Genomic DNA, 12,680 nt, shown 5'->3' on the forward strand with positions numbered 1-12,680 from the left:
ATTAATGATGAGTGGGAAAGGTCAGGGAAGGTCTCTTTAAAGGCTTGCTTCAGGGCAAGCAACAGCCTTGGGAAATGGCTCTCTGATTTCTGGGAATACCAGTCTGTTTAATAAACAAAGAAAGAAGTCTTAAGAAAAGTGAAGATGTCAAGGTGTTAAAGGGAATTTTCCCATGTGGCTTGGTTCTGCCAGAATCCTCCTATATAAACGTGAGTATAACTCTTCCAGTAATGATGGTGGTGGGAGACCTGCTTTAATAAGAGCAAAGACAGATGAAAGAAGTGTTGCACAGATGCAAAGGGGTTAAGCATTAGGAATTAACAAGGCTCAATTTAGGGCAGTCCACTTGGGTGTGTGAATGCCATTTTGAGTAGTTTGCTACAGAAGTCCTGGGAAGGGTCTAGACCACTGGCACTAACATAATAAAGCCATTAATATCATTATCCTACAGTTCATCTGCAGCAGCTAGGGAGTCTCTTCTCAACAGCAGTTCTGAAATTTCTCAGGGATCATAGAATCATAGAAACATAGAATGGTTTGGGTTGGAAGGGACATTAAAGATAATCTAGTTTCAACCCCCCTGCCATGGGCAGGGGCACCTTCCACTAGGCTAGGTTGCTTAAAGCCCACCCAACCTGTTATTGATCAGGATGATTTATTGTAAAAACTTTGCATGACAACAATTCTCATGGCCCAGAACAGAAAGTCCCTGTTTTACCTGTGCACATTATGTTTAAAATACAGAAGAACCAGTAATCGATAACATGCCCATCAGTATTTTCAGAGGGAAGCTATCTCATGTGAATGAATGTCATACTATACAGAAGAAGCCAGTGGAGCAATGTCATGAGTTTTTCCTCTTTGTTTTGTCCCTTGCTCTTCTCTTTCTATCACTAAATATTCCAGGGCTCTCTACCACAAGCCCAGAGTGTGGAAATGCTGACTAAAGTCATTTATTGCATCCATGCTCACAAACAAGTTGTTATTTGCCTTTGGCATGTAAATAAGTCACTGTTCTTTCCATCCTATAGCTGTTAAAAAAATACTGTGAACCAAGTTCAGAGCATTGATTTCTTGTAGGAGGTCACTGAGATTATTTCACAGAAATATCCGGTGAAAATTTTGCAAACAGGATGGTCACAGCCTGATTTTCATGACTCTGTTTTTTTCCACTTCCATTCTGATGGTACTGTGCTTTCGCTGTCACAAGCAGACAGTTAATTCATCCTGACTCACAAACACTAAGAAAACGGAAACTTTGTCCACTCTTCTTAGTGTCCAAGGCATATGCATTATAAATTACTTGTACTTTGGTATGACCTAGAAGTCCTAGTCCATGTCAACCACATGACTGACTGCGTATGCACACTTACAACAACTACATACTGCTGACTGCAGTACAGCATGCAGACAGCCAGATAGCTTTAAATGGCAGCAATATAAACAGGGAGCTGATAGCCTAGTCCAGGCTGAAAAACTTGCTGCAGAGTATGAGTAAATTAACCTCGGCAGACCAATAAATGCATCTTATTTATAAATAACACCTGCTTATAGATTGAAATAAAAATACCAAGACTGGAAGGAAATCAGTTGTCTCATCTTTATTCTACCAGTGGCAAACTGAGGCAGAGATTAAATGCTTTGCCAAAGGTGCCATAAGAAGCCTGTGCCAGAGCCAGGACTAGAGTTTTCTGTGCTGCAGCCTGTGCTGCAGCCGCAGGTTCCTTCTTGTTCTGAGCCCTGTGTAGATTCATGCTATATGCTGAAATAACTACTCAACCCAGTAAATGTCATTCTCAATTTTCACCTGCTAAAAGGGTAAAATAAGTTAGACTATAAGTGTTAAGGGTGCTGCTGGGCAATGAAAATTGAAAGCCCTACTTTCAATCCCACCCACTGATGGTAGGCATTTTAGGAAGGGAGTCAGCAGAAAGTTTTGCACTTAGAAATAATATCAACAGCAGCGGAAAGGGGTTTGGGAAGCTAATTTAATAGGTGCTTCTAGATTTGGCTAAGAATGAAAAGAGCATTTTCTTTCCACTAGTTGCTCACTATAAAAGCAAAGGGGTGGAATACATCCAACTTGCAAAACTTGAATACAGTTACTGCTATCTGCAAATGGGTGCCCCTCCCCGCTCATGTGAGCTACACAGGCAAAAGAGAATGACACATGTGCTGTTTCCTTTTCCAGTTGTAAAGGGGTCAGGAGCCAGGCAAGGAGAGCCTGAACAAGAGAAGCATTTTCCTGGGTTCTTCCAGCTGTTCTGTTCAATCTCGCCGTTGGTTCTGAGCAGGGAAGAGAGACTGTCTACACAAATAAGGCATTTTTCAAAGACGTAAATTATGAGTTCCCAAAACAATACGACATCTCAACCACGTGAGTACCCTTACCCCCCACCTCCTTACAATAAGAGTGGATTTATCAGTCTGTTGCTTAAGGAAAAGATTGTCTAATGCATTTCATATGGAAAAGAAAAAAAAAAGAATGCCTGAGACTGATCCTGAAGAAAAGAACTTATGAAGAAACTGTATTCCTTTTTTATTCTTTGTATCTGTGTGCGTGCGTGTGTGAGTGAAGAACTGAAATAGGCTTTGCAAACTCTGGCTCCTGCATAGGACTGAGCAAAGTTCATAATGTTTCTGCCTAAACCCTGGCTTAGAAAAGTTTCATTTGAATGTTTTTCCCTCCCCCCACCTTCAGGAATGAAAATATAGAGCATTTCGAAAGCGTACTGACGCTTTTCTAAGATATTAATGGTACTGCCCAGCTTGCATTTGGAGTCTCAAGCTCTCTGTGTGTAACATGAGATGCAAACCACAAACTGACAGTCTATATTTAAAGCTACAATGTGTTTCTGCTCCTGGAAATTTAGAAACACGGGCTTAAGGACAGGCAAACTGGTTTCTCGGCAAGAGAGGATACAGGAGAACAAGTCCTCTGTTTGTGTAACTCCACATATTTCAGTAAATTTTAAATGAAAGAATTTGGCCCGAATGGTCGAATGAGCACAGAGGCAGAGCTGGGCACGGTAGTGTTCATTTTGGGACAGTATTAAAAACAAAGTGGAGGAAATGGGGGTAGATTTTGATTTGATAAGGTGAGAAAACTGTGAGTTTTGGTGCTGCAATATATCCATATTTCTTTCATTACTTTAGTGTGATAATTCCTGTTTTAATTCAAGACAGTATTTTTGTTTAATTTTTAATAAGTAAACTGCCAATAGCAGAATTGCTTATCATACCATGGTATCAGTAATGAAGGCAGAAAGTACAGACAGCACTGCTGGGAGCAGCACGCAATTTAGGGTTTGATCCAAATATTGCTGTAAGGATATTTGTTCTGTATAGCTGTAGACACTGACAATGTTTCCCAAGCTTTGAATGAGGAAGGCTGATCCAGCAGAAATGACACAGTAAGCAGAATCTCTGGAATCCCAACCAGCAATTTCTATTTACTCTTTAGTCCTTTTAGCAGGTTATAACCAACAAGAAAGATTAGATGCTACGTTTACATTTTATTCTCTTTCACTCCACAGTTTGGAATATTGTAGCTTGTTTTCTATGACAGTTTGTTTTCCGTTATTGATAGGAAAGTAACAGGCAGGCTATTTCAGGATTCTGAGAGTTCTGGGTTTGGAAACCCTGGAGGGTGGTCATGACTGACTGGGTGCATCTTGAGCATTGTGCAATATCACCAAGGCTTGGCCAGGTGATGTATTCAGGACCAGCTCTACAGTCCTGAATACATCACAAATCACTTCTCTGGCAGAGCCAGGTTGCCAAAAGACCCCAAAGAAGGCCCAAGGGTGGATCTGGATGAGGACTCAGTGCCCCATGGAGCCTTTGGTCTGCTCATTATGAGCAAAACTGATGTATCAGGTTCTCTTGTTTTTTTCAAAAATCTGGGCAGGAATTTTCAGCTTGAACTATTTTAAGATCATATGGTTGTCCATGAAAATAAGTGGCTTTAAATCTAGCTAAAAGTATTCTGGCTGAAAAATAGTGACAATCTATTCTTTATTTGTCCTCAAAATTTCCTCTGCTGATTCAGCAAAATATTCCTGTGTTTTGCTTCAGTCTGTCTTTGGTTGCTCCTTTTTTTTTTCTTTTTAAAAGGTACATGGATCAAATATACAGTTTAAGAACAAAATTAAATTAGAGGGGTCTGATAGTACCATATTTCTGTACACTGCAAGCTTGGTGCAAGCATTGTTTTTATAATGATTTAGGTTTTGAGGGAAAGTCTTCATGAAAAGTCTTGTTTCCAAGTAAAATTCCTGCAGTTTTTGTGAGAAACAAGACATTGAATGTTCAGTGTATTGACAGGCACTGCACAGCATGGGCAGCAGATGTTTGCCAGAGAGGCAGAGTAATTGGGAAAACAAATTTGCTTCATAGCACCCATTGACATGGGTGTGAAAATACATTAAAAATCAGCAAAAACCTTTGACTATACTGAGCATATTAATTCTTTGCTGAGTACCTGCAGGTGAGACTACAGAGCACCTGCCTACTAATGTAAGCTGAACAGTGTTAAACTTCCTAATTGCTCATGTTCTTTGCTTATCTCCTTGTATTCACTCATAACTGATAAGAAATTTTTATTCATTCTATAAATACAGTATGATCCTGGCAATCCAGGTGGGAGCAGACTACTGTTTCAGATGTAAAATATTCAACTCTATGAACTCTGCAAATGCATTCTGCCTCTATATGGGGATGCCACACCATCTAACCTAGGGCACTTCCCATGCCCAGATCAGATATCTCATCAGTCTAATTGGGCTCTCCCTACACACAACAGAAAGGCAGGTGAGACAGTAATTCAGCCTGCTGATGTTAGGTGGTGGGTATATATTTACTCCAATGTTCACTGTTAATGGACATTTGTGTGTGGCTGTAATAAAATGAAATACTCAAGTAAATAGGTTAAAGCCAAAAATGGAGTTGGGCTTGAATTTTGTTGGCTCATATTTAATACAATATTGTGCTGTGAGTATATCTTCAGTTTCTTTCTTCTTCTTCTACTTCTTCTGATATAAAAGGGACCTAGCCTGACTGCAGAAATGTGAACCTCTTGATTTTCAACTGCATCCCTTCTAAATGCATCACCTTCTGGTGATGCATATACTTCCTCCCACCTCCGCTCAGATGTGCAAGTAGTAGCTTCCTGACTTACTATGAAACCTGAGGAATTCCACAGACTTGGCAATCTCGATTCAGATGGCAGCTTTTGCTCATTTTCTTTCAGTCTGCAGTGACCCTATTTTGAGGCAATGGAACAGCTCAAATGAGGTGAAGGACATGCACAATAAACGTCACTGGGCCAAAAGTTCATTCTGGGGAGGCAGTGATCTATGCAAAGCCATCTTCAGGGGTCAAAGGTGTTTATCCCCTTGAAGAAGGTGCTCTGCAACTTGCAGGATTTAATCTGTACTCAGCATGCTGGGAATGTTTTATCTGGGGCCTCTTATGCTCCAGATGCCAGCTGTCAAAGGAATTAGTGGTTAAGGGAAGCAGGTTGTGGATGCTTCTTTCTCATCACCTATCAACAGATAAGGTCTTCCTTCTGAGTGGATAGAGAAGTAATGAGATCTGTGCTATGCAGAAGAATTGGCCCAAAAGGAAACCAGGGAACAAGGCTGGTCCTCAGGTCATGCCCCAGCTGCAGAGGGAGGAAGAGGGTGAAGCAAAGCCCACCTTTTGAGCTATGCATGTTCCATCTGCATTGTCAGCTGTTGTCCAACAGTAGTCCAGGTACAAGCCCTGCACTGCTCAGGAGAGAAGATCCTGGTGCCGCCTCTGTTCTACAAGCAGGTCTCAGGTCCATCACACCAAGATTCTCCACCTGTCACAATGACAGGGCTTCTGGCAAAAATGAGTCAAGTATGTGTGGGCTGTCCCCTCCAGAGAGGCTGAGAGCTTGGCAATGGTGGCCCCTGATAAAGGCAGAGTGACCTACAGCTGTGAATGAGGAGTCTGATTCTGAGAACAGCCTTGCCCTATCTTTAACTTATAATGAGATATATTTTGGGGCTGCAAACTAGTCATTTAGATGTTTCTGGAGCAATACAACTTACCTTTCACACAGGGTCTGTGAAAAGCCTTGAATGAACCCTATAGGCCTTTAATCATGTTTTTCATGCCTTGGCAATAGATGTGATTTCATTGCCCTTAATCAACAGAAGCACTTGCCTGTGATAGTAACTAATAAACAAAAATGGAGGCTATTGATTATGAAAATTTGGTCTTCACTGGTAAACCTGTATGCACTTATAAGTAGGGAAACCTATAGATTATAATAACCTCTCATTTTTAGCATAGAAGTCTCAAAACATGTCCCACAAGCATTTATGTAAATTGATGTCTCTCCTTGTATGTTTGTTTCCCACCACTGTGCATATGAATTGGAAAATTTGACTTTATACCCCAGGGCTCTTCTGACACCCTCATTGCCTGACATGTTGATGTGAAAGTCTGGGAATTGAAAGGCTCAGAATATACCTGAAATTTCAGTAATTAACAGCAGAAATGCTGGCAAACCACTGAGCTGGAGAGAACAGGGAGGATGTCAACCCAAATAGGAGTCTGCTGTTTTAAAATACACAACTCTCAGCATTTCTGGGCACTACTTTTCACAAAAGAAAATTAAGGAGGGAGGTAAGGAAAGGGAAAAATATTTACAGTGGATGTTAAAGATTCAGGTTATGGCTCTTTATGTGCTTAAGCCTATTAATATTACAGAATTATGCAGTGTCTGCATATCATTGCTGATACTGCTGCATCTTTCTTTCCAGGCTTTTGCGGAATATACTCTGTATCCATCGCTGTTCAAATGACTGAGTCCAATCAGCAAAGTCTTTTGTAAAACAGGCTTTCAGGACTGCATTCTCTAATAAAAGTCTGTTTGTGTGTCTGCTCTGCAGAGTGCCTGTCTCTATTGTTGGGGTGGGATTAGTATTCCTATAGCATAGAGAAATTCAAGCCAACAGAGGGATCTGATTGTGCTAGGTGCTGTACAGGCACCTCTTCTTCAAAACCTGGTAGGCTACATAAAGAAGAGAGATTACAGGTAGGAGAGAAATTACTACTCTCCATGGGCACTGCTGGTGAGGCAGCTTTTAGCTATGGGAAGGAATTTATAGCAGCCAGGAGGTAGGAGTTGGTTTGATTCCAGTAGATCCACTGAGGCAACAGCTCTTTGCTTCCCACTCCCTAATTTTGTAATGCATTCTTAGGAAAAAGACATAGCTCAGAAGTCATTTAGCAGCTGGCCTATTTGTTTCTCACAGAAAGATCAGAAAACTTTTGAACGCAGCATTTGACATAAGTAGGATCTTTGTTTGCAGCTTTTTTACTCTACATACAAATTGTGTTAGGAAATGCATGTAAAATTGGGGGACACACAGATACTACAGTGACAAGAATATATGAACACCTTAGGTGGGGCAATATTTGGACAGCAGACAGACTGTGTTTTACTTGCTTCTGAAAGACTAAAGTTCCTAAGTCAAATGAATTTGACAGTGTTACCCTTGTAATGAGCTGATGAAAAATTCACCAGCTGCTAAGCATTCTGAAAAAATACTTAGAAAATGAAGAAAAGTGACACATGGAGAAATCAGGTTTGGTTTGCCAACAATTTATGAACATGACTGGAGAAACGGACTGTCTTCTCTGGTTAATTTATTTGTAACCGATAACTCAACTGCATCGAGTAATGATACTGCAGCATTATAACAGACATGCAGCTCATAATTTGTAGCTGAAATAAGGTCTGTACTCTTCCATTTCTCCAAGAGTCAGTGTGATCTAATTCACACCAGATTCCTATCTCAGCTATGTTAGCATGGAAATCAAATGTGCTGCCAGTGCTGTGCTGCTCCCTTATTGCAGATGTACCTAGCATGTGTAGTTTCACCAACGAGACATCTGGCTAAGTGATTTTCCTCTTAATTAATCATCTCGTCTGCAAAGGAGGCCAGTTTCTCATATCTTCTTCTTTTCTGACATATGTTTCACCACAGGGTTCTTCCTGATGAAGCAGAAAACTTCTCTCAAAATCTCAAAGGGTTAAACTTGTTCTGCTGCATTGGAGTTTTAAAGCAATTTTTTTTCCTTTCCTCTTCTTCTCTTTTTCATCTTAGGAGGAAAAAAAACCCCAACAAATTCAGTTATTTCATGAGGGTCTACCTCTTTCTTCTTCAGATAAGCCCTGAAATGGAGTTAAGCTTTTTATCAGTAAGTTGCAGGGGGGCTTTTGAACACACCCTGAGACAGTTCCATGTTATCGTGAATGATAAATGCCTATTTCACTTGGGAGTGCATGCCTAAAATATCTAGTTTTATGAGGCAGTGCACACCATAAAGAACATATGTGACAAGGTTACAGCAACGCAGAATCGAACATCAAGTCCTTACATACATGTAGGTGTTTAGAGTTGCAGAGACTATTTTACTAACACCAAACCTAGAAAAAGGGTTTGAATTCTGTATATATGCACATATATATATATACACAGAGTGTATATATATATGTCATATATTGTATATCTATATGCATACATGTCCACAGACATATCTATATGCACCACCCTTTTCACTACTTATATGGCTTTTAACTAGTCAGACTTCTTGGTGTGGAGCATATTTCCCTGACCACAACTCTGTCCACAGACCAATACCCACAAGCTCATGTTTTCCTTTTCAAATGGAGAGATACTTTCAAAAGTAGCATTTGAAAAAAAAGGCTAGATTTCTGAAGGCTTAGCAGAGGCATAAACTCATTAAAAAGAAAGAAAACAAGACGATGATTGGAAGATGGAAAACACTAGAAAATACTCTTTTATATGATATAGTAAAACATTAGACTTACACAGACTATCAGTTGCAAACTACCCCTTGCATATGCCAGTTTCAGGTGTCCACATAAACAAAGATCCAGAGAAAAGCAGTGATAGTGACTTAAGAAACAAGGAAGAAGCAGCTGTTCCATATGTACCAGGCTATTTAAAAGGGAAGTTACCATAAAAATGTAGCCATCCAAGAATTCAGGAAATGTGCACATTTTCAAATATCCTGATGTTTAAAATGACATGCTGGATTTTTATATTTTATTTCTATCTTCTGGGATATATTGTTGAACTCTGCTTTAAAGAGTTTCTTAGCATATGTCTAGATATGTACCATTTTATTACAAAATTACTCTTTCAGTTGAATCTGTTATTTCCTGAAGTTTTAATAATCAGCACTCATGAGCTAGCTGAGGTTATTCTTCTATCAATGGTTCATTCAAATGTCATGAGAACTGTCCCCATCCTACTCAATCCAGAAAGAAGAAAATGAAATCCTTGATGTATCTGTGACCTCTCTCACACCTGCCTTCTCATGTTGTCTAGTTCAGATATCCTTTGCACCTTCTAATCCTTCTGTCTGTCCCTTTCTTAGCCCACAGGTAAGTGCTCATATTGAACATAGGGGAGACATACAGGTCCCAGATGTTAAATATCTTTTCCTCTTCCTTTCAAGGACTTTCCACAATCCTGGCTGTGGGAAAGTAAAACAAAAACACAGGCAAGGAAGTCATAAATCTTCTCCTGTCACCCTCAGGGCTGAGGCTTTGTTTCTTTTGGGACTTGCCCCTCTCCTTCTCTTCTCTTCTCTTCTCTTCCTTTGTTTCTGACTTGCCCCTCTCCTTCTCTTCTCTTCTCTTCTCTTCTCTTCTCTTCTCTTCTCTTCTCTTCTCTTCTCTTCTCTTCTCTTCTCTTCTCTTCTCTTCTCTTCTCTTCTCTTCTCTTCTCCATTGACTTGACTTGTCTTTCTCTCTCATCTTCACAGCTTGCTATGAAACAACACCTCCCCCTCCATATCTTTCCTGTCATCCCATAGGAATTTTTACTTTCAATCTGGGACATGCTTTTTACATCCTGGATCACATGACTGGAAGAGTTGATTATTGTCTGTCTCTCTTGAATTTCCATAATTACGTTAGTGGACTTTGATTTTTGGTGACTTGTCTTTCTCTCTCATCTTCACAGCTTGCTATGAAACAACACCTCCCCCTCCATATCTTTCCTGTCATCCCATAGGAATTTTTACTTTCAATCTGGGACATGCTTTTTACATCCTGGATCACATGACTGGAAGAGTTGATTATTGTCTGTCTCTCTTGAATTTCCATAATTACGTTAGTGGACTTTGATTTTTGGTTTCTACTGCATAGAAATACACTTTTCCCCTCAACTCTCCCCGAAAAGGGACCTTTTTTAGTTCAAAGAAACCATACTAATTAAGCCATTAGGTGGAAACAGAGGGATATACACAGGATTAGGCTGCATCTCTACAGAAAACCCTGCATAAGGTGCTGAGGGCACCAGGAAACAAAGAAGCCGTTGAGAACCATGCTTCCGTTTCAGTTGCTCCTTTGCTTTGGGAAAAGGGGAAGTCATGGTTTTCTCACTCTTTTTCAAAACCACTCAGTGTGCTTTGCACACACTGTTGCTTTTCCTATTACTCATTCTATCCCTGCTCCAATCATGAAGTAGAGCAGAGTGAATAGCTTCTGCTACCATCAGCACAGCCAGAAGAACATCACCAGGTCAGGGAGGAGAAGGCCAGGCTGGATGGGCCTTTGAGCAACATGGTCTGGTGGAAGATGGCTCTGCCCATCAGGGTGTGGCTGGAAACAGATGATCTTTAAGGTCCCTTCCAACCCAATCCATTCTACGATTTTATGACTCAAAGGGTTTTTTGTTGGCCCTTCTTGTGAAGGCTGTGTCCACCTAATGGTAAGAAATCAATTCTTCTGAAACCTTGTTGATTGCCTTTGGTACTTTGTCTTTCCCCCATGGAGACTTGTCTTCTCCTCCATACCTGGAGCTCGAGTAATGGTTAGTGACAGAACCCTTGATGATACTTTTAAAATGAAGTATCACCTTCTATCTCACCTTTTGTGGAGCTGGATGGATCTGGTTCCTTGAAACACCTCTGCTATCCTGCTTACTTACCCACCCACTTACCATATCTCCCCAAGTTAATGCTCCCTCCTTCTCAAGTTAGTCATCCCACACCCTGACCAAAGAACCCAGCTCTGATTTCTACTTGCAGTACAGGGGACAATTTGAAATTACTTCAAGTCCAAGGCATTATCACAAAGGTAGTGATGCATGGTGACTTGGCATGGCAAGAGATGGAAAAGGTGTCTTTGTATAGCCTCAGAAAGAAGCTTTTTTTCTTATAGCCTTGGTTAGCTGAGTCTTTCCTCTATTTCCAGCTCTCCAGTTAATGTCTCCTTCCTACTCATCATTACTAGCAAGCTCTTAGCAGATTTCCTCTCACATCCTTCCCATTCCATCTTGACAAAATACAATCTTCTTCATTGAAAAAAATGTATCCTTTTTACTTTGTTCAGTCGGTAAATTTCTCAGAACAAAAATCATCTCTCCTTCCATCTCCTTTCTAAACAAAAAACAACAAACAGTTATTTGACACTTCAATGCTCATGATAAGGGGCACTGACTACATCTGTCTTCCCAAGTTACCTCATCACGTTGCACATTCTGGACAGAGATTTAGGCCTTCTGATGCATAAAGACAAAATGCAAACAACAATCTTAGGTATGACATCAACTGGCAATGCATATCAATGTTGGAAGGACTTTAGGGGTTTCTTCTTGAAAATATTTTTCCCCTAAACATATTTATTTGTATTCTTTGAGATAGTTTCTAGACTCCAGAGATCAAAGCAAGCTGGAAATCCAGCAGAGTTTTTAAGTGCATTAAAGGTAGAGTGTTTCAAAGCCACATGCCTGAACATTTAAGCACCATGGAAGAAATGAAGTAGCAGGAGGTAATACATGTAAACATGATAGTTCTAATCTTCATACTTTTCAATTTGTCAAAGCCAAACTGTGCGATAAAGAGCCAAAATAAAGGATGCTGTGTGCACATGCAAACACACAGGAGAGCATAAAACCCAAGGACACCAGCCAGCTTTGGGTTTTCTCTTTCAGCCACATTTCTGATCTTGTAAGACATTTACGACAATAAGGATGTGGATTTACCAGACTTATGTGGAGTCTGGCAAATCTGAGCATGGAGTGAATGCTTCTTGGGAGATTTGAATACAGAAATGTAATTCATTGCTGCACCTTTTTTTTTTGGGCCAATGTAAAGAGTATAAATTGCCATCCACTGCAAACTAGTGGCATTTTGTAAATGCCTCCATATTGTGAATATATATAACCAGTCTTTAGTGTTCCTCACTTAGCAGCTGACACATGAAAATATTCTCAGGTGGTTTCAGAGAGTCAATGCGAGATAAAATGAGACTATTTTTTTTGATTACTCCTAAAGAAATGAGAAATTCCTTACTGCAAGTTATCATTGCATTGCCAAAAACAGTGCTGTTGAGGTGCTTGCACTCTGGAGCTTGAGATTGCTTATCTTGATTTTATTGGGCTTCATATCAGAATTTGCTGATTTCAGGCCTTAATTTTTTAATAGTACTGTGTTTCAAATGCCTTAGTTTACCTCACAGCAGACTCATCTACTACCACCACAGATTTTAACGAAGGCAAAGTGATTTATCAGTGGTAACTAGAGCTCTTGCAGGAAACACTATTGAAGATGTTGTAGTGGGGAGCAAGATAAACTGAACCTGTATGGTCCCAAAGAAGAAC

General features: G+C 40.2%; 1 protein-coding gene across 2 annotated transcripts in view; it reads left to right on the forward strand.

The window, feature by feature from the left end:
* Positions 1–2,198: 2,198 nt before the first annotated feature.
* Positions 2,199–12,680, forward strand: part of GYPC (glycophorin C (Gerbich blood group)) — a 29,438-nt gene continuing 18,956 nt past the window's right edge. The window contains exon 1 of one of the 2 annotated variants that reach the window (XM_009072522.1): positions 2,199–2,377. In XM_009072522.1, coding sequence (XP_009070770.1) covers positions 2,344–2,377 — 34 coding nt within the window. In that variant the 5' untranslated portion in view covers positions 2,199–2,343. The remainder of the gene's footprint in view (positions 2,378–12,680) is intronic. The other variant, XM_009072521.1, reaches the window with a different exon arrangement.

This window comes from Acanthisitta chloris, unplaced genomic scaffold (assembly GCF_000695815.1).
Source record: "Acanthisitta chloris isolate BGI_N310 unplaced genomic scaffold, ASM69581v1 scaffold2824, whole genome shotgun sequence".
NCBI lineage: Eukaryota > Metazoa > Chordata > Aves > Passeriformes > Acanthisittidae > Acanthisitta > Acanthisitta chloris.